The 24641-nt window shown below is 35.1% G+C and overlaps 1 protein-coding gene across 1 annotated transcript in view; it reads left to right on the plus strand.

The window, feature by feature from the left end:
* Window positions 1–24641, plus strand: part of dlp (glypican dally-like) — a 109240-nt gene that overhangs the window by 61005 nt on the left and 23594 nt on the right. The window contains exon 2 of the mRNA XM_076124102.1: window positions 9411–9563. Coding sequence (XP_075980217.1) covers window positions 9411–9563 — 153 coding nt within the window. The remainder of the gene's footprint in view (window positions 1–9410; window positions 9564–24641) is intronic.

Consider the following 24641-nt stretch of genomic DNA (forward strand, 5'->3'; position numbering starts at 1 on the left):
GAGCCCGTGGGTTATTGATGTTCAAATTCTAACTTTTATAGAACCTTGCATACAAGGCTTTCTACTAGTTTTCGGACTATAGTACCTACTCGGTGTCAAATTTCAAAATCCTTTCGATAAATTCAGCGTAGAAGATTAACTAACATTCGTGGTTAGTCTCATCGTTCATAGTTTCAGGAATGTTAGACCATACTATAATATTATATCTCATAGTCATAAATATTATTTCTTTCACTCCAACTATTTTGTTCAATTAGCCTGTTACAACTAACAAATTAATAGTTTCAAAGTTATTCATGCGCATATTATTATATGTCGGAATTCACAGTTTTTGTGTAAAACAACATAACTTTGTACCATTACGTTACTACGGTACTATAAGTATACTAAGTTATCCACGTGGCTTCGGTTCAATGCTAGTTGCGTTTTGGTGATATTAGTATCCGCAATCTTTCTCACCCTTGACTGGTATGGTAGACTCGAGGGTCTTTTCTCATTCCAGGTGGATATCTTGCCCGGCAGTGGGACGATAATGGGTTCAATTCGTTAATTATTAGTATGCTGTTTCTTAACCTGAGGTATTAAACTGTCACCCTGCCCTATTGCATCTAAATCAGTTCATTAGTTCGCATAAGACACAAATACGCTTAAATAATATAAAGTATGTATATAACATGGCTTATATAAATAACTTCTTGCTTCAATTGATTTCGTTGAGCGTGCAAAATGTTCCATTTTCTATTGGAGAGTGGATTAGAGTTTGTTTATCATTATCTGTTATCAAAGCGTTCGTTGATTTACTCTTTGATGTTTCGTTTGAAGATATCACAATTAAAGAGATTTCATTTTTCTGTTTGCTATTTATAGCTTAATAAATACGTAATACGTTTCTATATAAAAATATAAAAATCATACTAACTTTAAATTTTCTTCTTGGAACTAAATTATGTCCATACAAACGTATCATTTTGGTTATATTATCAAATGAATTCTTACTCAAAGTTAATAAACTAAAGCAGGACGCAGAGGTATAACTGAATTGTAAAATGAACAATTAATAGTATTAATACATTAAGCATTGATAATTACGCTTCGGTTAAGATTGGCCGTCCTACAAGCAATCCAGGTAATAAACTAGATGGTGAATAGATCCTACTCATTTATATGTCTGTTATACACGAGTTGCAATCCATCACTGCTTTATTTATTAAAGCCCTACAACATAACGCTTTACTGCAGTCCTAAATTCATTAAAACCTCGCGTTGAAAGTTATTCTAAACAGTAACTACAAAGATTACTCGAATGACCGTAAACCACGCAACATAAATATAATAAATCAGAAATATAACAAAGATAACGAAAACGCCTGTAAAACTGCTCCCATTCCGTCACATTTGGGTCGAGACTGTGTAAACACTGCTTATCTCGTGTTCAATTAGATATGGTACCTGCTACTGTGCTAATCTCGACTGTAGGCTATATTCTAGTCATTTAGCAAGTCTGATACATCAGACTTGCTAAATGTAAGTCTAGACTTGAAGGCATCGGAGTATATGGTTCCGGTAAACGAAATTTCGTCAAATATTAATGAATTTTTAAAACTATCGCGGCAACGATAGGCAACAATGGGAATACGATATCGCAAACCTTAAAATTCTCATCGCGAATAAATTGTATTGTATTAAATATTGAAAATGTTTGTTTATGACTTTTTTCTATTCTATTTTAACACGCAATATTGCATTGCCTGATATTTCTGTAACATAGTTCGACCGATGTTTTCTAACGATTAGAACTGTGATAAGAAACAAAAGAAAAACATACATAATATCACTTCTTTTTCCTATAGGGGTAGGCAGAGATAAAAGAACAACACTTTATCAGCTAACAACGAGATGCCTTCTCAGTATTAGAAAAGGATTTTGGACTTTGTTGTAACTCCACAGCAACAGTTCAGTGAGTTGACTAAATTACCATAGCCCGGATCCGCAACACTTAGTATCAGGCGTAGGGTTCCAAGTACTGATGACAACCGGCTAGCTACCGTTAAATTTTATATGGATACCTGATCAGCTCCATAGTACCGATAGATAATTGTGCTACTGAAACTAAGGCACTTAAGTTGTATAGTAGAAAACAAACTAAACAAAACCGGGTGTCCCTGCAATTTCTTGATATTTTTCTTAAGGAGTACACAGTAACAGTTATTATCTGTCTTTACCAACGTGATGTACTAATTTACACCCTCTTTTATCGCATTCTACAGGAGAAGTAAATTAAATTTTAAATTATAGAAAATCTTCAACACCCAATGGACTCGTTATTTCTAAGGGAAGCTCCGCAGTTACTTTAATTAATCTCCTGTCTCCATCGATAAAACTGTCGTTCCAGTTGCTAGAAACTGCGTTCATTAGTTTACTTTTCTAATTTCCATTTACAGGTTTAACTATCAATATTAAATCCTTACTGACAGCGCTATCAATTGTATAATTATGTTAGAGTTTATTTACTTTTACTACTAACTCCTACTAGCATCCTCCATTTCTAGTGATAGTTGGTGATCTGGTCAAAAGTTATAAGCACTCCGGTCGTAAGAGTCGTTTCAATTTTGACGGAAAATCCATCGCGTAATAGTGGCCGCGTAACGTTAGAACAGAGAAATAAATATTTACTGGTTAGCATATCACGTCTTTTTACTGATGATGCGTTGATGCATAGATCATACTTAATGAACTACGCTCGACACATCTTTCATCAGATGTGAACAGACTCTTTTAGACTGGAGTGTATAAAGCTCTTGACCAGAGGACCAATCATCACTGAAAATGACAGTTGACCGACATGAAGTTAATCTGCGCGCAATATTTTTCGATTTCGGCTTTATAACACTAGACTGGCATGACATATTCATCATTTTGAATTACGAAAGTTTACCCTTTAATTCAACAGTTTAGACTATTGATTTACTACACGAAAAGAAAGTTAGATCAATGCCTATTTAGAACTATTACTTAGGTTACTTATACAATTATTTACAGGTTTGAAAGTCTTAAGATCTCTCATTTTATTCAGTTTTTTCACATAAACTAGAACATATAAAGTCTATGTATGGTATGGTGGTATATATTGTATTATGCCAACAGCCTAATGGGATTGCTAGATCAAAGAAAGCGCTCGCTGAACGGAATATTGTATGAGAATGTTTTGCTACAGCAAACCAAATATATTTCTCGACGTAATGAGAAACCCTAATATACTTGATTGAATCCAGAACAAATATTAGCTAAGTTACTTATTGTTTACTATGATATTCATCAGTTTTTGCAAATTTCGGAAGAAATCCTCTTGGTTTCAGCACTTAAACTATCCCTTTCTCTTATAACTAAAAGTGCTGAATAATTATTGCTAAATAAGGAATATTCCCAATTCCCAGCTGCCAATAATTTGACAGGCTACTAACAAATAGAAAGAACAAATATCCAGTAAGAGGTGCCAAAGCAAGCACACAAACAACATAGCCAGGTAACAAAATTGATGTCTAGTAAGATTTTAGATATATTCCACTAATCAAAACATTCTACGTGGACAAATGCTTTTTCTTTATCACTCATATACAGTTTCAAACTAGACCGAAAGAGACAAGATATAGATTAACTAATCCGAGATCTGCAAATAATAGAACAGATAATTCTCTTTCAATATCATAATAGTAAAGACAGCTAGATAAGATAGAAAACATAGAACATCTCTTCGTATGAGTCTTTGTTATTGTATTAAATGCATAAAACATAGTTTACTTTTAGATGAAAGCTACTTTGAACTATGAAATACCAACAATGTGCGCTTTAAAATTCGTTGCAGTATTTTTAGATATAATTCTATCTGGTTTTTGAGGTGGATGAATCAGTACTTTGCTTCTTTACAGCTAATATTTTAGAAATTGTATCTCATTGAATTCTACTTTTAAATTCTTTTTCAAGTCTCTGTCAAGAAAATCTGCTCTTTTTAAAGATTTTTAGTACATTTTTATCTAGTTTATATTTTGAAATAGTATCTTTCCTACCTTCCATTTAGAACTTTTATTACTGTTGTTTGATACACCAAAATTTGTTTTAATAGCACTGATCGACAAAGCTGAAAAATAAAACGACATTTTCAATCACCTTTCAGTTTATTCCACCACACATTTTATTTTACACCTTAAACCTTCAAATCTACAACTAAATTAAGAATCAAATCTCGTTTTTAAAACTACTCATACTAAATATAATATAATATGGATATAATCCCGCATGCCATCTAATCCCGGGCATTCCCGGGGTGGGTGCAAGTAAAACAAACACGTCCCCCGGCGTGGCTTGTTTGAACAAGTTGCGCATGATTCGATATCCTTATGAATATTCTTGTACATTGTTATAAGTAAGCGTATGGCTGTACAGTGTTTGTTTTAGTTGGTTTCTGACTATTTTTGGGGCTGATGATTGAATGTTTTTGTTGAAAAAGTTATTGCTTTGGTAAAAATTGGAGTTTTAGTAAACTGAAATGAGAAAGTACTGTTGAAAAATAAATATCTAAACAGTTTCGTAAAGTAATGGCCAATATGGCTAGAAAATTCTTTAAGGAAGACTTTCAAATCGGAATTTTTGTGACAAAAACCTATAAGTTCATTGTCAGCCTGTTGTAGTCTACTGTTGGACAAATGCCTTTTTCTAACTACGACAATTTGTTCGATTGATGGTCTTCCGCATACAAATCTAATGGATTTTGTTATATCAATATGTCAGATTCAGACAAGTTATGTAGGATGTTATTTATAATAGCTACCGAATTCCTTTCAAACGTTACGACTCTTAACCTTTATCAAAACTTAGCATAGAAGCTCTCCTCGCTATGTAATGCATTCATTGACCTATCCGCTAGTATTACTAGATTCTATCAATGAAAAACATAACGAAATGCATTGACATTTTGTAATAACATTCATGCATATCGATTAGAGTGATAATTAGATATGATTAGAATATTAATACGCTTTAGACAATAAGTGTATCCTACTACAATATTTTAAATGTGTACGTATGTGGGGATGGATGTACGTCTATCTGTTATTCTTATACTTCAAAACTATAAGACCGTTTTGTATGAGATTTGGTACACAAATAGTTTATGTCCTAAACTAAGGTATAGGATAGGTACTTTTAACCCGGAAAATAATTTTCTTATAGACGAAATCGCGTTAAAAACTAGTCATACATATTTTTAATTAAATATATCAGTTAAGATTGAGCAATAAAAATGTAAATAGGTGGCAATAATAAAGTATTTCCGTTTCTTTCTTAAATAGGCATAATTACAATAAATTAGATTATGCATTCAGATTGTAAAAAATAATTAGCAATTAGTTCTAGACCCTGACATTCTATTAATCTTGACATTCAAGAGTTGCATCAAATGATACTGATACATTTTGATGAGATTACGTAAAATTATTGCATATTGAACATTAGATAAAATTATTTAAACATTATAATAATTAAAATTAATTAAGTAACACTTAGCCCCGTTTATCTATCTATCTATTCAATAGCTTTTAAACTCATATAAAAACAGTTTGAATAGATATACTACCGCTAAATGTGCCTCAGAAACCGGGCATAAATGACATACTTCGCCAAAGTCGTGAATGATTTAAGTTGCAGACAAAATAATTTCTCTTGGTAGATCTTTAAATTATTAAAAAGCAAATTAAGTCACAAACAGAAGAGTATACGAGTATACGACATAAGACAACGTGATTCATTTTACACATCTCCCCAAAAGCAATAGGCTATTTTCGAATTTGACTCATACTCCCAATAATATCTTAAACAAAAGTTATTTATATCAAAACCTGTGAACGAACATACTTTCAGCAATATCTAGGTTCAATATTGTACCTATAATATGTTCCAGACAAAACTTTACCATATTTTTTCTACAAAACAACTATCATTACATCGAAAGTCGTTACCACATTCTGTCTCGAGAGGTCTTGTGTTATATTTTTTGTAATAACCACAAAAACTCATAAGTTTTATGTGTAAACATTAATATCAAAGCTGCGGTGACTCACATTAGCGACGATAGAAATGTCGCCCCTAGTTTAGGGGGCTGTTCATCTTGTTGTGTGGTGTAAACGAGGAGAATTAAGCGGGTATAGTTTTGTTAGTGCTGTATTCAAAGGTTACGTTGGTAAGATACCTAGTAGATAATCCCTTAGTATGCTATATACTTTTAGCGTCAGTAAAGGCAGTTGGTCAATATTTTGACTGACTTTCAGGCCACTTTCTGATTTCTTTACTTAATTCGTTCACTACAGATGACAAATTATTTTAAACGGAAAGTCCGACTTGAGTAGTTGCATTGACTGCAACGGTAGGTAAAGGATCAATTTAGCATTGCGGCTATTATTTCTAAAAAAAACAACTAGTAAATGCTTTCTTTTATCTTTGTCAATGCAAAAAAAAATGAAAAACCATTGTAATATTTTGGGTTAATTGTTCTTCATGATAAATATCATTCCGAAATAAGAGATAATATATTTCACAATCGCTTCAGTTTACAACTTAAACAGCCTCACAAGTAATACAAGCTACATCCAGCAATAACATTTAATATTCAATATTGGATCCTACTGCCTAAACAGAAGGCTTAATTTCCTTTGTCACTCGCTATGTAAATCAGTAATTTCGGCTTATCCCGTCTCAACCATAGAAAGCACGATTCGAATGAGGTATAAACACTGATTTGGTATTCAATGAGAATTATTACGTCGTTATTGTTCACACTTGGAATTGATTGAACAAAATTACTTGTCAAAACATTTGACAGTTGACGTTTGAACTGTCAACAACATCCGCCATGTTGGTTTAGAATAAACAGCTTTATTATAGCTTCCTCGGTCTGGTCTTTTCTCACAAAGTCTATAGTGCATTTCACGGGCTACCAGAAGAATTCTTTAGTTTTGCTGTATTTGATAGGAGGTTATTAATAGCAGCTTAGAAAATTGGCTTTAGGCTCGTTCTACTATACTGCATGACGCATATGTGGTTGTCTTCTGCACGCCTTTGCCTAACCCTTTGTTTAGAGTAGGTATTATATAAAACGCAATGAGTCACGATAATAAAGCCTCATCAAAACACCGACTATTTCATCAAAACATCAAGATAAAGGTTGAATCACTTACAACACTCCAAAAAGGTTAACTTAGCTAATCGCAGTTCAGAAGGTTATCGATAAAACGTTAGATTTTCTCGCTCATTACCTTTACGATAAAATTCCACAGGCTATTGAGGAATGATTGCAGGCAGCAACAGGTTGGTCGAGCTCCGAAACGAACCGTTTTACTGTTTGAAGTTAACTTCTAACCTGAAATGAATAGTAAGTAGTTACGGGAAAAGTTTGCACTCAATTTGCTAGGTGTTTTTATAAGAGCTAAGTGGTCTACTTAGGAAGTTAGCGGTAGCACGAAATGTTGAATGATAGAGAGTCTTATATGCAAGGTTCGCTGGCGTAGGTATACAAAATTCTGAAGTTAGAACATCAGTGACTCGTAGGTTTATGGAGCTGGTGGTGGTCTATTTGATACATCTACTTTTTTTTGGAAGTATACAAAAATAATAATTACAATCTACATAAAATGTGCATCGCAGTTCAATCTATCCTTTTTTTATGATAAAATATAATTATTAGGACTTTTAACTAACTAAGTAGTAACTTCCTTACATTTGTATTAAAGATCATATTTGATATTGTCGTAAATCGCAGCATTATTTAAAAACAAAAACTAACTAACTCAATTAACTGGTTTCTCTAGTAGGTACCTTAGATTACAACTATGTTAATAGATTTGTTTTAATTAAATTAAGTTATTTATCTTTATTATACGCTCAACCCAATTCTAGTTCGACAATCGAATCGTTACTTTAAGGCAATAAACGGCCCTCATACGTAGCTTTCACAGCTATTGAGTAAAAATAATAAAAGGAAGCTAGTTCAGTCGTTAATCTGCCGTGGGCTTCTCAAAATTTATCGATTTCTGCAGCATAATCAAAGAAAACGCACCCTACTGTTAGTAATGCAATAACGGCATAGCGCGGGCGGATGTTTAAATTTATTTGCGACCCCATCCTCACGCCCCTCTACATCGCACCCCATCTTCGATCCGTCTAGTTGACAATTATTAACTTTCGATCGAAACTTGATGGTGTACAACTCAACAGTACATCAGTGTTTTACCGAGAAATACTTTTAGGTAGCATCGAATGACTATAATTAACGTTTGAAACGTTTTCTGCTGCTTTTTCTGACGTAAGTTTACCAACAAAAATTCACAATTTTTCGGGTTTGTTTATCTAATTCTACGTGCAAAATACTATGACGTTACGGGATCATAGGACCCCACGAAGTTTTTGCCAAAAAAAAAACATTTGGTACTTGTATTTACGGCATCATTATCTAGTTTCGCTTCCATCATAAAATCTATACCTAAAAATCATTTAACTCTTATATCCAGAACATAATACCATACTTTAATCGGCCGCACCGTGTGGGTAGAGTAATCACCTCTACGTCGCATTCAAAGTTAACTAGCTATTAAACACTTGATGTCATTTTTGACACAAACTGAACACGGCGTAGTTTATAAAGCACGAATTCTCGGTTTTATGATCACAGTTTATTAAGCTTTAAAAGCCCTACACTGTGATACTTTGCTCCGAATTTTGCAACGGAAATTGCAGTACTTAGACTTAAAGTTTCGTCACGAAATTGCTTTAAATTTAAGCTAAATTTTCCTAACATCTAATGTTAATCAACCTGAATTTTGTTAGTATAATTAGTCAATAGCTGAATTTAAGAAAAGTCTTAGAATACGAGTTCGAAATCCCACCCTTCTGGCACGAGGCCAAATTGCCGCTACCCATGAAGTCAACTTGGTAATTTACTTATGTATTTTGCAAGTATATGCAACTGTTGATGCCAAGTCCCCAGTTTTGATCTGAATCAGAGGTTAATCTGACTCAGCTCTGTAGATAAAAAAAATATAGTAACTGTTCGAATGTCTAACCCCCGGCTTCTGAGGTAGGTACATTTAATGGTAGTTTATCTATTCAATATCAAAAAACGCTTTTGAATATATAAACTACCGCTAAATGTACTCAGAAACCGGGGGTAAATGGTTTAATCGATAAGTCAGAGAGCTTTAACAGTTTTCAAGAGAATGCAGCTTCCCGAACACACATTTTTGTTAGAATTAAATAACTTTGAAAGAATATTTAACGAAATGTGTGTTTCGTTACACTTTAGAAAAAATAACAGCTGTGTTTTCAAAAGAAATATGTTTTAAGAATGTTATTGTTTTGTCCCACAGATGCCGACGAACTATGCTTGAACAAAGGTTGTTGCGGCGCGAGCGCGCGCGTGCGCCTCACGCAGGCGGCGCGGACGCAGCTCGAGTCCGCACTCTGGAGCGAACTCAGCAAACTAGCTGACACGCTCACGAACAGAGCTATCAAGTTTGATGGTGAGTGCGCTTTTATAACTTTAATTAACTCTAATTAAATTGATACATCGGGTTCAAAAATATTGAGAAGAGCTTTATTTAGATTAAGACGTTGATTTTCTGGTTATAAGTGAAGGGTCTAGGTTGGTCTGTTCGAAGCTGTTTGTCTGATTGATATAAGTAGGAGTCAATATTTAAACTTTAAATTTCAACGTAGTTCAAACATTCTGAAAGTTGACTGTAAGTCAAGAGACACTTCTATTTTTTTTTCCAAATATGTACTAGTTTTTCCCATAAGTTTGAAGAACAGAGGTTTATTTCTCCTTATCAGAAGAGATCTATCGAAAAATTGCTAAACTTAATACAATTAAATTATGGTAAGTATATTCCTACATGGAATAAATCCTTGCCAGATCCACAAACACGTTCACTAATAGAGAGATCAAATTTGATGGTGACTCGACTCTTAATAGCTTTGATGGGATACAATTGGTATAGGAAACAAAGACTCGGACTCTACATTCATTTATTAAAGATGATTGTGCCCTCCAAAGGTCTTCCTAGAAGAGTAATATTAATTTTATTTGTAGTTTTCCTCCTTTAAATTGATAAATCTTCCTATTAGTAAAATCTATTTCTAAAAAAGATATGAGCGCATCCCATCGTGACGTCACATTGTCACACATGGCAGAGACAGGAAACTTTATATGAAAGTCACCACATCCGCGCATTGACCTCCCTTTGCCTCCTGTCTGTCTGTTTTAAACCTAAAAAGTCTTAATAACACTTAATAAACAGCAATCTGCAACGACAATCAACATTAAACACTAAGAATTCTCGAAACTCCTAATTGAAACTGCAGCACAAAAGCCACAATAGCAATAAAAGTATAAAACATATTAATCAAAGCTATCATCTGAAGCTCGTGTGGTTTAAACGTTCGTTTCCCGGCGCCGGCGCATTGCATCAGAACGGGACTCCAGCCTGTTTGTCCAAACATGGACACGTTGACACTTGAGAGTGGACCGCACCGACAAATGACTGCAGATAAAATGACGCGTACCACTGTACTTTTAAAAGCGGTTTCAAGACTCGTTTGCGACCGTTTTGTTGCACTGTACTGATTTTGACGTGAAAAGAAGGGTTTTATAATTGATTCTGATAGCTTTCGTTTTTAATCTAGGGCATGCGATTTTATGAAGTGATGTGGACATGGCAGAATTAATTTATCGCCCGCGAAAACAGCGTTCAGAATTTTTAGAAGTTGTGAAAATAATATAAGTGTAAAAATATCCAGCATCTTTTTCCTGAATATGTTGGAATGAGACCCATATCGTTTAAAAGTGGATTTACATCTACGAAAATGTTGTATTCACTAAATTACATAATGGAAAACGTTAGGTCATACTTCATACATTTCAAAACAGAACTCCATCACACGAGGACATTGGTAAAGAACAAACAGAACAGTGGTCAAGTCACCGTCTCGCCGACATGCCGACGTCGCCGACACTATGTCCATCTGAGCCAGTGTAATTATACCGTCCGGTTAACCAATAGGGCTGTCGATCATTATTAACTGCGTACAAGACTAACCCCCGGTGTCTGAGTACATTTAGCGGAAGTTTATCTATTCAATAGCGTTTTTTTTGTATCAGTTTTGACGCTATTAAATAGATAAACTACCGTTAAATGTACCTCAGAAACCGTAACTGACAGTAGCTACGAACATCGGGGTGGGTCAGGGCAAGCAACAAAGTGCTAGTTTACTAAACTGTTAAATACTTATCTTCTTTGTCGGGAACTTTATGCAGTAAGTCTGCTTAATATGCTTATCAAACGATAATATTTTACTCAATGGTGAAATATTGAGCTTCTCCCTGTTGATCATAATTTACAAGTTCTTAACCGTTTTTATCAAGTAAATTAGTTCCTACATTGTTCCTAAATAGGTACTGTAAGGCGTTACGAATATGAATTCTTAATTTTTTTCTTTGTTTTCCACAAGTTACTGGTTTCATTCTGCGGCTCTGTGGCAGCCCTATCACCCACACCAGCCAATATTGACACAAGCACTTTCCAACATCCATTCACCGTGTGTTTCAATCACACAATCACACGAGAAACCGTTGATTATTTGATCATTTGTTCAAAACATGACCACATTGACCACTGCTCACCACTATCTCTTAATTTTAGTCGTAATTGGTCAAGAATGCGGTGGACCGAGTGTTATTGGTCGAGTACAAGTTCACACTACGCCAGCACTAATGGTTTGTCCAAACGATTGAATTAAGATGTTTATTTTATTTCGTTGGTGCGTGACACGGTCTGTCTTTACAGATGCCGAAATTTTAAACAGGTTTTTGTTCCCATATACGTGGTTCTGGATTTCTCTGTAGAGATTCTTTGAAGAAATTTTATAGTTTACAATTATGCTCGTTAGTTTGATATCCTATTACTTACTACCTATTAGTAAACTTCTCTATCGGGTGGTATTTAATCAACTTTTTGATAGAAAACAGCACTTACTAAACGTGCTTAAATAGTTACGGAAGACGACTTAAAATATGGAAGACGACTTAAAATATTAAACTTAATCAAAGACTGGAAGCTTAATTAGACTGATACTAACTTAGGCACAAATGCACGAAAAAAGTATATCCTAAATCCCGGCTCAATAAAAGCGATTTACCTTCATATTCGCAAGAGTTAAACTCAAAAGAAACGTAATAAAAAGCTAATCCCACACAATTATACCTCAGGTCTAATCCCACAAACTGCTGGCGAACCAAAAAAGTATTTAACCGCAACAGAAAACATCCAAAGAGCCGTTTCCTAATCAGCTTAGTGGAGGATTTTCTTACCTTAAAGTTCGCTAGACCGGCCACAATGACCACTGATATTGAAAAACTAGATACCGCAAGACTACTAAAGGCCGTTTTTCCATCTTCGTATAAGTTTATTCAAGAAGAAACTATAATTTTAGTTGATGTTCGGAAAGTATGTTAAAATTTCATAATTATTTCTTGCGTAAAGTTTTATAATGTTTGGAAATTCAGCTCTGGATAGTATGGAAACCAAGTGTATTTTTAACTTCTTGAAGACGTCACAAGTATTTTAGTTTTATACATGTCGTGAAAATAATCGTTAAATCGCGTTTCGATTAAAAACAAACAATTTATTTTAACTGTACGTCTGTTAACGTAAATTCTTATATAATCATCAACTAAAATGTCAGCAGTTATCATGTGTTTGGTTGTGTATGTATTCATGTATTTGGTTCTATGTCAAAGTATGAGGCAAAGTCAGCCAGAGAGAGAAAACAAAGACGTTAATTCAGCTTTATCGTATCTCATCTGCGTTTAGCCACGAGCGAAGATATTCTTTTGATAAAAATATTCCCATATTCCTTCATCTGACACCTGAATCATCTGCAATAGATGGTCACAGACTAACCATAATAATGACTAGCTAGAAGCATACATTAGGGCGATTTTGATAAGGCAGGAACAATTAAATTCTTAGCTAAAAAGGCGATATCCAGTCTGTCAATATCTGTGAAACTGACCCTTTTCTTACACGCGACCCATTTCTCACATTGCTGATTTCTTTCGGCCGATAAGCAGCTTAATACAAACTGTTTTTCTTTCACATCCTGTATACCGTGGAAAGCTATTAAATTTTTGTATGTAGTGACTTGCGGTCAATGTGTTTAGCCTTGTCAAAGTGATGAATTGGCTTAAAAACGTTCAAGGACTTATGGGCTGCTTTGGTACTTTATATTTATTAATTAAAAAACACGTGCCATATATATGTCGTAAGGCTGACTAGTTGTGAAAAGCTAGTTATTTATCAAAATTTGAACTAAAATAGCTCTTATTTTTATACGGTTTTATTCTTTCTATTTATCGTTTAAAGAGGGAGTCTCGAGGTATTTGCAATTTTCCTGTCGAGCTTTTTGGCTGGCGCTATTTTTGTTTGAGTAATTGATATGGCTTCTAGCCTATGACAAAAGAACAAAGGATTTTAACTACCTATTTTAATAAAACATACACGTAATACAATAGCCGCTCTAAAAATCGCGGCTTATGTTTTGGCTATTTCAAAATAGAAAATAAATCAATCTATTATGAAAAATACATGAAAGAAAAACTATAAAAGTTTATATGATAATGGGAATGTTTTTATAAGAACAAAAGAACTTATTAAAGCGTTGGCCGTTACTTTACGTTATCGTGTGCAAGACTAAACATTGCTTCTGCGATGAATAATAACTCGACAATTGGAGCTGCGATGAGATGACTAAGAGTCGATATACTCGATTTGCTGCTACTATTGGAATACGAACAAGCTAGGGATTGGCTACTGGGATATGACTTGAATTTTAGCCAAAAGAATAACAAATAAAGTATAAGGTATATAAAATTCTCGTCGCGTTTAAGACATGTTAAACAATTTAGTAAAAGAATAACGTCTTACAGTATTTGGCACTCGTAATGTACCTAAATAACAGGAAGACATTTCTTGGTCGCTACTAAGATTTGAGTAGTTGTTAGGTCTTTAATCAATAGAAAATATTTACTTACGAATAGATTAATGAAAGCTTCGGAGATTCTGGAGTTAAAATTTTGGTTGCACATAGTTAAACAACAAGGGAAGTAATACAGTTTTTTTTTTTTTTTTTTTTTTTTTTTTAATCTTTATTTGACAAAGGGGCTAAGTAATACAGATAAATTATGTTTCATATCAAGCTTTGATTAGTGAATCGAATGATGAAATAATTAGTTTTTTGAAGCTTCATTCTAAATAAAGTCTATAATTAAATCTATAGAGCTTTGTTCTATTCGGTTGTGGTCGTTCTAAACTTTAAATGGAAATTGTTCAAGTCTCCTTAAAGAGCTTTTGAATTGACCTTCAGAACGAATGCGGTAGCTTTGTTTTGCCCAAGTCTTTAAGTACCAAGATAATAATATATCAACAATTCAAACTACTAGACATATTACGAACGCGATTACGAACTTTCAAAGCTGACCTATTGGTGTTGTTTGATCTTTTGACATGACAATCAATAATTTAGGTTGAAGATTGTATTTTGGCATTTTATCATATTTGACAACACCAGTACCTCGATTCTCTACCATTATCGACTACCGACAACCGGCTAGCTATCGAAATTTTGACATTTAGAATGTACTGCCAAAATGTTTCCTACGACACCCGTCAGAGGCGCTGATCAGATATTCATACAAAATTTCTCGATGACAGTTCGGTTGTCGGTAGTCGATAGTAGTAGAGAATCGAGTCACTGTGCCTGTCGCGGATGCCTGGATTAAAAAATTGTCCTTCTTTTATTTTAATTAGAATTCTTAGAACCAGCTGACCCGTAATTTGTACAGTAAACAAATTTAGATTTTTGAGATATGACATCGTTTGATGTCGAGTCTTCAAGAATTCATTAAAATTGGGTTTGTCTTGTAACTTTAGTTCGAGACTTTCGCATTTATAATATTAACAAATATGGTCGGTCGAAAATTGTTATTATCGATATAAATATTCGTCTTAGAACGAATTTCCGTGGTAGCAGTAGAGTGTGCGTATTGAGGCGATAACCCGTCAATGTCCGTGGCTATAAATACCGAAAGCGTCTGTTGAAGCTCTTAGCGATGATAGAGCCGAGTGTTCTTACTTCTTAACGAATATACTTTGAATAATTGCACACATGCCCGCGTCTCAAATCCGGGTTTGTAAGAATATGGATGAGATTTCTTTGTTATTGGAGCTTTTTTGTAAATATTGGGTAGTTTTGTCTTCGTAGATTAGGCTTTAGTGAGTGAAATTACTTTGTACCGTGTAGTGATCATATAATGTGTAGGTATATTTAGTAGCTATAAGATGATTAGAACATTTTCAACTGACTTGCCAATTTTAACCTTGACCGGTATTGACCTACGTTATGGAATGTGTACAAGTAATCGTTCTTCAGTGTTAGGTCATACATCATTTGTATTAAAGGAACTAAACAATGCCGTTTAAAATTTGCTTAGTCAATTAATTTCACAAATTCTGAGTCAAATTATGAATTTAAAAAACCACTGAAATTGTTCTTCGCAATCAAAAATGTTGATGATGATAAGATTTCAGAATGCAATAAAAATAAATAAAGGACTTTAAAAAAAAAGTAGACTGGTTAATATGTACTCGCTACTTATATCAAATAACTTATATCAAGTCACAGTTCCTGTCTCCCTGTCTCCGAACGTGCTGATTACAAGCCGTATCGGCACTAATGACGTGTGCCGCTAATCTTAGTGGAGCAAGAACCGAGGCTCCAGCTGATAGCAGCCTCATGTCTCGTCTCTTGTCAAGGAAGTTTGTATGTTTATATGAAGTGAGCTATGATTCGAAGAAGTGCGTGTTTTTGTTTGTTGGCATTGGAGGTAGGTAGTTTGTTCTGTTTATGGGAGGTTTTCTTCGAAGTTTGATAAGGTTGTTTTTTTTCTTATCCTTGGGGTTAGATTTTCTCCTTTTTTTTTCAATGTCGGTCTTTTCCAATCAATGGTAAGCTTCATGTTCCTATCGTTAAGATTAGATTTCCTCTTATTCTTTTTCCATACAATTGGTTTTAGTTACTGGTAAACTCGCACAACTTAATTTATTCGTTTAAATCTAGGTCGTAGTGTTAATCCTAAATACCTAATTTGGAAGTATAATTATTTCAATGTAAAGTTGCATGTAGACGATGATCCCTAGAACTCGTCAGATTAGTATAGAGACAGATTTATAAAGAAAGTCAGTTCTTTCGAAATTATCGTAGACTATTTTCATGACGCAAATGTTGTCGAAACGAAAAAGATTCCCACGCGGATAAAATAGCAGGTTGTTGCTAATCATAAATAAATATGTTTGCTAAAATAATACTAAGATTTGTTTACCAAGAATTTGTATAAAAAGAAATAGAAAAGCCGATACCAAATAAACGCCTACATACGATTTACATATTTAGCATCTTTTACGAATGTAACCTTTTGCGATAGGTTAATATTGAGCAAGCAATATTAGTAGTTATATTGCGCTACTTTGCATAATCAAACATAAATTCTTTTAATATAATTATATTGCAAGATTACCTACGATTTCGTTTATAAATAATACATTTACTTAGGCGCCTAATTGGTCGTCTATCGAAATGATACAAAGACAGCGACAGCTGACAGGTGGGAGTTTTGGGAAACACCTTTGCCGAACAAAAGCACCAGTTCATAAAAAATATATATCGCCCCTTTTTTTGGATAACTTATGTCCACTAAACCGTGACTCATCAACATGTGATAAACACTATCGTGATGACGTTACTAAGCGATCAGTTAACTAACGGCCAGTTTCTTTAAAAGTATCAGCCAAAGTAAAAATGTTAGTCAAATTCAAACAAATTTGACTGTCATTTTAACTTTGCTCCTATACTTTGGCTGTTACTTTTGATGAAGAAACTGACCGACAAACAGATAAATCAAAGGTTTAATCAAATGCCACAAGGAATTTGGACACCAGGAACTAAAGAAAAGCTATATTTTTGCGTATATTCGCACCTTCCACTCTCACGAACCAATCTAGTAATTAGAAACAACAGCGCGCCGACGAGAAAGTTCAAAGCTCCTTTGTGGAGCGGTAAACGCAAGTGTCTTCGTACCTACACCGCCTTGTGCCTACGTCACAGACTTGAGTGACAGTTTGTTACCTACACGTTCACTATGTTGCTATGTGCTGGTAGAAAGGCTATATACAACTACCTTCTAACTAACTGTATACAACACGGATCTTGATTTTATGACTAACTAGCTGACCCGCGCAACTTCGCTTGCGTCACATAAGAGAGAATGCAGGATCATAATTTTCCCCGTTTTTGTAACATTTTTCGTTGCTACTCCGCTCCTAATGGCCGCAGCGTGATGTTATATAGCCTATAACCTTCCTCGATAAATGGGCTATCTAGCACTGAAAGAATTTTTCAAATCAGACCGGTAGATCCTGAGATTAGCGCGTTCAAACAAACAAACAAACAAACAAACAAACAATCAAACAAACAAACTCTTCAGCTTTATTATATTAGTATAGATTCGGGAACAGGCTGTTATTAGTCTTTCCATTATCAAAAAGCTAAAGAATATTGAAAATGTTGAAGGTATGGAGAGTAGGAGAAGTTAGAAGTTAGCTTTTAGTACCGAGGGAAATCAGGCTTTAGTATATTTTGTTCTAACGACAAATTCGACTATACTTACTTTTGTTTCGAGTCGAGAGTTAAAATTTTAGAATCATAAAATGTAATTCTTTTGAGTTAAACACAACACTTAACTTTAACATAACTTTTAATAGGACCTACGTAAATTGATAGATTGATTTCAAGACTTCGTCAAAATGGATTGCGTAAAACCTGTGATATAGTTATTAATACAGACAGGAGTTGTAGGCTAGTTACAGCACAGCCACATAAGGTTGTTACGAAACGAATTCAATAAAGCCTACTGCCAATTATATCAATTATTTCAATTAAAATATTTGCTGGCTTTTTCTCGAGTTTCTCGGATATTTGTGTCGTATTTGGTGTGGCGGTAATTGGGCGTTAGGTCCATTGACAATTTTGTGTTGATATGTGGACTTCTGTTATATGTGAATTTCTGTTATATAGAAATGCAGTGTGCCAAGTGTCCATTGATTTCGACTTGCCTATAGCATTACAATTATTTTTAGGCTTTACCATTCTTAAAAAAACTTTCTTGCTACGAAGACCGATAGCTGATAGTAGAAAAGTTAATTAATTTATTGATTTTACTGCCCTGGGAATCTGTTCTGCAAAGAAAAACTATTTTTCTATAAACTTTTATAAGTTTCTTAAACAAAAATTGATCCAGATGAGGTCTTCCTTACACATCTCATCGATTATATTATATGAACACAAAACCCCTTTAAATAACTCTATCTTTACACACACTATGTCAAAACTACGAGCCCTAAACAATGAAAGTAATAAGAATATGTGAGTGCAAGTGTCCCAAAGGTCGTGGCCGCGTATCGTCTGGCTCACAGACGTGTCTTTGCATAAAACCCTCATAATCACCCCACGTTTGACAGAGGAACTTTTGCCTTAGGGATTGTATGAGAAACCTTTTGAAGAATGAAAGCAAAAACTTACTTTTACTATTTGAAATCTGATGTAAAAGCTACATATTATTGTTCTTAGTTCGTACTGGTGTCAAAAGACCTTTGCTCACCACACCCAAATCGGCAGCATCTTCTTATCAGTAATTTTGGTATTATCAAGTTCAATCCACGATCTCTGCTTAAGTCTCCTATGACTGTATATGGTAATGATATTTGATTATCCTAAAAAACGTTTGATAGATTTTTAATATACACTTTCATCTAGTTAAGCGAAGGCATCCTTTTCCTTTCAAAATTTGCCTTTATAAGTGCAAAGTGCATGTATTAACAACTCTTTTCTTTGATGTTCAAATCTTATTTAAATCCAGTCCCCAACTCTCGAGGCTCATAAGGAAAAGCAGCCCTTAAAGGCCCTCAATTCCCTCAGCGATAACCCTTATCGAAATATCGGAACCACGAAATGTGCAAACGGTCACACGACACTTATGTACAAGATTCCTATCACCAGTTTGTGTTCTTATTGTAATAGAATACCGTAGAATGGATCGATAACCGTGACTTTATATGTTTCTCTAGGTTGTTTCGAATTATCATTCCTGGAGTTGAAGATTTCGGGAAGTAATTTGATATTCGTAACAGTGTGATCTTCTACAACCTTAATACTAGCAAGCTACACTTTTGACACTTTAACACGCTTTTGACACTAAAAGTTACTTGAAGGATATTCCTCTTGCAAAATACGCTAGGGGCGCTGATCAATTGCTAACTTTTTGTTTGAAAAAGCCTGCTAGCCAATGACGTAATCAATTTAAGCCGAGAGTTTTGTAAAGCCACTAACGACAGTATTTTTGCATGCACGTATTGCAAGAATACTGTCATAAAACCAAACTACTTTAATCTCCCATGAATTGCCCGCGCCAAAAGCTCACTTCATTGATATACCGACTACGTGCGATACCTTACTCGACCACTAACGATTACACTGTAATAGTATACCATAGCACGGGACTAAACGGTGTCTTTATAGTTACGAGCAGTTAGTCGGTAGCGTCATTGATGTCTACGACTAGTTGCACCGTTACGACTATAGTTTTACGACATACGACACTAGTTTATGTTTGTTGATGTTTGATGTCCACAGACAGGTGTAATGGTTAGTTAAGAATTAGGTTAAGCGTATTTAATTAATGAGGTTTTGAATTGGCAGATGATTTTGGGGATATTTTTTGTATAAGGGGTGTTTTTTTACATTCATAGGTACTCTTCTTACTGTTCCAATGCTGGAATGATCTCCTTTTAGAACGAGAAAAGAGGTAACGCCTTAAATCTCTATCGTATTTTGCTTGTTCTCTAAAGAAGTTGACAAAAATCAAGCTTATGTTCTCAGTAATTTTGTATATTTTAATATTAATACAGACTCCTATTACTGCCATTTAGCAAAACTTTCTATCTCCAGTCCATTACTTAGAATTGCCTTACAAAAATACCAAAGACAATCTCAACCCATTCGCTTTCGAACTTTGGCAAAGGAATCCGAATTAAATTGGAAAAGAACTTCCCTTTCCCAACTCCCCAGCGAGTCTCGAACACGTTGCCAAAAATCATGGATCGTGACGTCACATACCAGTATTCAGCAAATTGCGGGTCTCAAACATTTCGTTAGCCTCATTTTCATAACTCCTTGTTTGTTTGTATGTACAAATTGAGAGGAGTACTTATAAGTCAACTAGTTATTGCTGTGAAAGTGCCTTGTTGACGTAAGCGTATATTTTATGACAGGCTTCTGCCAGCGATTTCATCCATGTAGAAAGATTCAATTACCCTATGTATTAATCTTGGTTATAAGCTATTTGTGTATCAAATTTCATTAAACTGCAACGAGTAGCTTTTTCTTGAAAGAGTGACAATCATACAATATACATGTCTACATACTAACATCCTCGCAAACTTTCGCAATTATTATATTATAGCAGGATTAAATAAGATAATATGATATTATTAGGTATACAGTATCCAGTATAAAGGGTGATGCGTCAGTTTGTTTAGCATCGGTATCGTATATCAAAGGAGACTAATGGCTTTGTTTGAGAAGGTATCTAATACTGCCAGCTTGAAAGCTGCTTAGCTCCATTTTTCAAGACTAAGATAGATAGTAGAGCTTGTCTTGACAGCAAGACGCTTCATAGTATTTTATAGTACTACTTTTAATATTGAATCGAGGTGAATAGTCTAATATTGGATACAAAGCGTAGTTTATATTATATCTTGAATGATAAGAATTATTTCGAATTGTCGTTGTTTATATCAACAAAATCTGTTTGTGTATTTATTACGATTGTTATATTATTATTACGAAAAGAAGTATAAAAGGCCCAATAGCGTACCAAAAGAAACTTTTCTTTTCATCTTGGTTTACTAACTTATTATATAATAATAATTTATCAATAATATAAAAGAAAATTCTTGGAAAATTGCTTTCCAGTTCTCATAAGATATTGATATAAAAGTAAAATACTTAGATAATATTTCTTGTTGTGATCGACTCATGATTCTATTTTCGTACAAGTTCGCAATTTCGGTAAATGTTTCACGAGAACAGGTGGGTGGATATCATAACCACAAATTCGTACTACTAAGAAACTAAGCTTAATAAGGAAGATCACCTTTTAAAATATTGTACCTATTTAGATTATTTTTATAAAACACCACGCTTGTTATATCCAAAGGAAGGTGTGAAACAGAAATCAAACACTCCAACTTTGCTATGCCATAGGTATATCGCACTCGAAGCTGAAACCCGGGCTATTTCTCTAACTATCGTATGGTTAGTGGTCAACCTAGTGTCAAAGTTGTTCAAGCCGCCCGAAAGCCCTTTGTCATGGCTTAACGACTGTTATCTTAATTGACAACAACCGGGACCGACTTTTTACGTGCCTTCCGAAGCAAGGAGACGCTCGGTTGAAATAACACTATGCGGTCACCCATCTATAGAATGACCGTGCCAGCGGTTGCTTAACCCACAGATCGTTTTATACCATTCCAACAAGAATTAAAAAATTGTTAAATCGTACTCTAGGCCTCATGATCAGCAGACAAGTCTACAGCTCGGATCACAGTGACTTCTAAATTAGTAAAGAAATATCAAGCTGTCAACCCCCCTAGTGGAAGCTAAGCGATAAATTGTGTCACGTCAAGCGACAAGGGTAAACAAGCCTATTAATACGTCACACAAATAGCATCTTAAATAAAAACTAGCCATATTTAGACAAGACTTAACCCTTACAACATTTCGTGTCCAATTTTCCGTATTTCATTAGGTGTCAGTGCGGTTATGGGTAGAGTCAGCAGGGAAAATATATCGAACAATCTCAGATGCATAAGTTAGTTTTACCACAAGAAAAAAAAGTAGTTACAAGATACTTTAGTATGATTAAGCACTAAAGACGTATGTACACTCAGCGGCACGGAATCTTGGCCAAACACTTATCTCGCGATAGCAAAAATTTTAAGTGTTTCAGTTGACGGTTTGTAGTGCAGGTAGGTCAAAAAAATGTTTACTTCAGCTCAAGAGGGTAATTCATAACGATTGAGAGCACTATGACGTTAGTTCTGAGCTTTAGTTGGTTCGGGTCATTTCAGCGACTAAGTTGCAAGTTTGATTTTGTGTGATGTTAAAGGTTTTCTGTTACATTTTTTTACTTTTGTGATTTCCTGTTTGTTATTTCTTAAGTAGGCGTGCTTTTTACCAATAAAGGATGCCCCTGACACCTGCAAAAGTTGCACAAGCTATAGCACTGATTGACCAAGGGATGTCACAGCGTGAAGTTGCTGCTGCACTTAATGTACCTCGATCATCAATGCAGTATGCCCTGAAACGACACCGAGAGACGGGCAGGTACACCTGCAGACCAGGTAGTGGAGGACAAAGGTGCACATCGGCTCGAGACGATCGCTTTATTATCTTAGAAATTCTAAGAATCCGCTACCTCACCGCAGTTGAGATACGCCAGCGACTTCAAATTTCAAGAGGTGTGAATGTGAGTGAGCGTACGGTGAGAAGACGAATTGAGGAAGTTAATTGAAAAGCTCGTAGGCCAGCGCGAGGTCCACAACTCCTCAGACAACACCGAGTAGCTCGACTTCGCTTTGCGCGAGAACACGCTAACTGGACGCATGAGCAATGGGCAAACGTATTGTTCACAGATGAGTGTAGGATAGCTTTACGTGCTCCTGACGGTCGGGAACGAGTGTGGAGAAGGAGAGGAGAGCGATTTCTACCAATCACCACCACACAAACAATGAGTTTTATGGAGGCTCAATAATGGTTTGGGAAGGCATTAGTTCCGATGCACGCACGGAGCTGGTTATTGTCGATAATCGCCTTACAGCTGTGCGATACATCGAGGAGGTTCTTCAGGAACATGTTGTGCCTTATTCTGGATCCATTGGACACGAGCAATTCAGATTAATGCACGATAATGCACGCCCCCACGTCGCAAAATGCGTTGAAGAATACCTGGAAGAGGTCGATATTCAAAAACTGATATGGCCAGCGCGAAGCCCAGACCTAAATCCAATAGAGCATATCTGGGATATGCTTAAAAGGAAGATTAAGTCGGTATCCAACCCTCCCCTAACTTTAAACGAACTTTAAAGTGCAGCAGTATCCGCTTGGAACAGTATACCGCAAGTTGACGTCAAAAACGTCATTCAAAGCATGCCTGATCGAATGCAAGCGGTTATAAGGGCGCGAGGAGGAAACACACTACATTAAAATGTAAAAACTTTAAAGACATTTCGCTTAGTTTCCAGTTAAAGTGGTTTTGTTTTTGTGGAAAAAGATGAAACTTTTTTTCGTGAAAGTAAAAAACTTAAAAACTTTATTATTGGTGAGTTAATCCTTTAATTACCACTTTAAATATCATAACAAACACTTAATCAATCAATCTACCATTGATTTAGTAATAAAAATATAATAATATAAAAAATATCGCCAAATTCGTATGTGGCCAAGTTTCCGTGCCAGTGAGTGTATATGAAATGACGTTTTGTTTTTTGATATGATCCCGTTTGTATTCTTCGAGAGTATAGCAGAGGTGTGGCGTACCAACTTGGAAAGCTACGTTCAAGCTTACCAAATTTTTGATCGCTTTTGAATATATACTTTAAATGAATATTCCATGAAACTGAGATCTAATTACCTGATACATAGTTATTTTCAAATTACGTGATTAATATTCACGTAGAATGCTAAACTGATGTGACAGTTTATTTTTTTCTTATAAGCAGTGTAAAGATCTCTTAAAATGACTGACTTTTTGTGTTATCCATACCAGCTGGTAGAAGCACGTGCGCGGAAACCTAGTGATTTAAATGCGCGCGCGCAGATGTGGTTTGCGCTCGCGCCATGCGGATGCACAGTATGCACAGTACTGTAGCCCGATTCTCTACTATCGTGTATCGACAACCGGCTAGCTATCGAAACATTTTGTATGAAAATCTGATCAGCGCCTCTAGCGGACGTCGCAGAAACCATTATGGCAGAACATTATTAATGTCAAACTCTCGATATAATCCAGTCAATTTAGACAGGGGTCAATGTCTTAATTGACTGGACTTTTGCAGACATGTCCCCAGCATCTGTGCAAGTTTTCAGCTTTCTGGGAATTTATGCAAGGTTACCCCTATTTTTACAGATAAATTGACTGGACTAATGCTCGATGGTTCCAATTGTAGAGCAGTTGCACAGTATACACTCGCTCGCTAGTTCTCGCGTGTCTGTTTGTAAAGGATGCGTTTATGTCGTGCAATTTTATTTGCGGTTCTTGTACGCAATGTTATTAAATTTTATCGCTTTAAAGATTTATTTATAGCACTTAAGTTTTCCGATGTGACTTGTGAATGTAGTTGTGTTATGTATTTGAATTTGCTAACAAAAAA

The sequence above is a fragment of the Anticarsia gemmatalis genome, chromosome 2, assembly GCF_050436995.1.
Source record: "Anticarsia gemmatalis isolate Benzon Research Colony breed Stoneville strain chromosome 2, ilAntGemm2 primary, whole genome shotgun sequence".
Lineage (NCBI taxonomy): Eukaryota > Metazoa > Arthropoda > Insecta > Lepidoptera > Erebidae > Anticarsia > Anticarsia gemmatalis.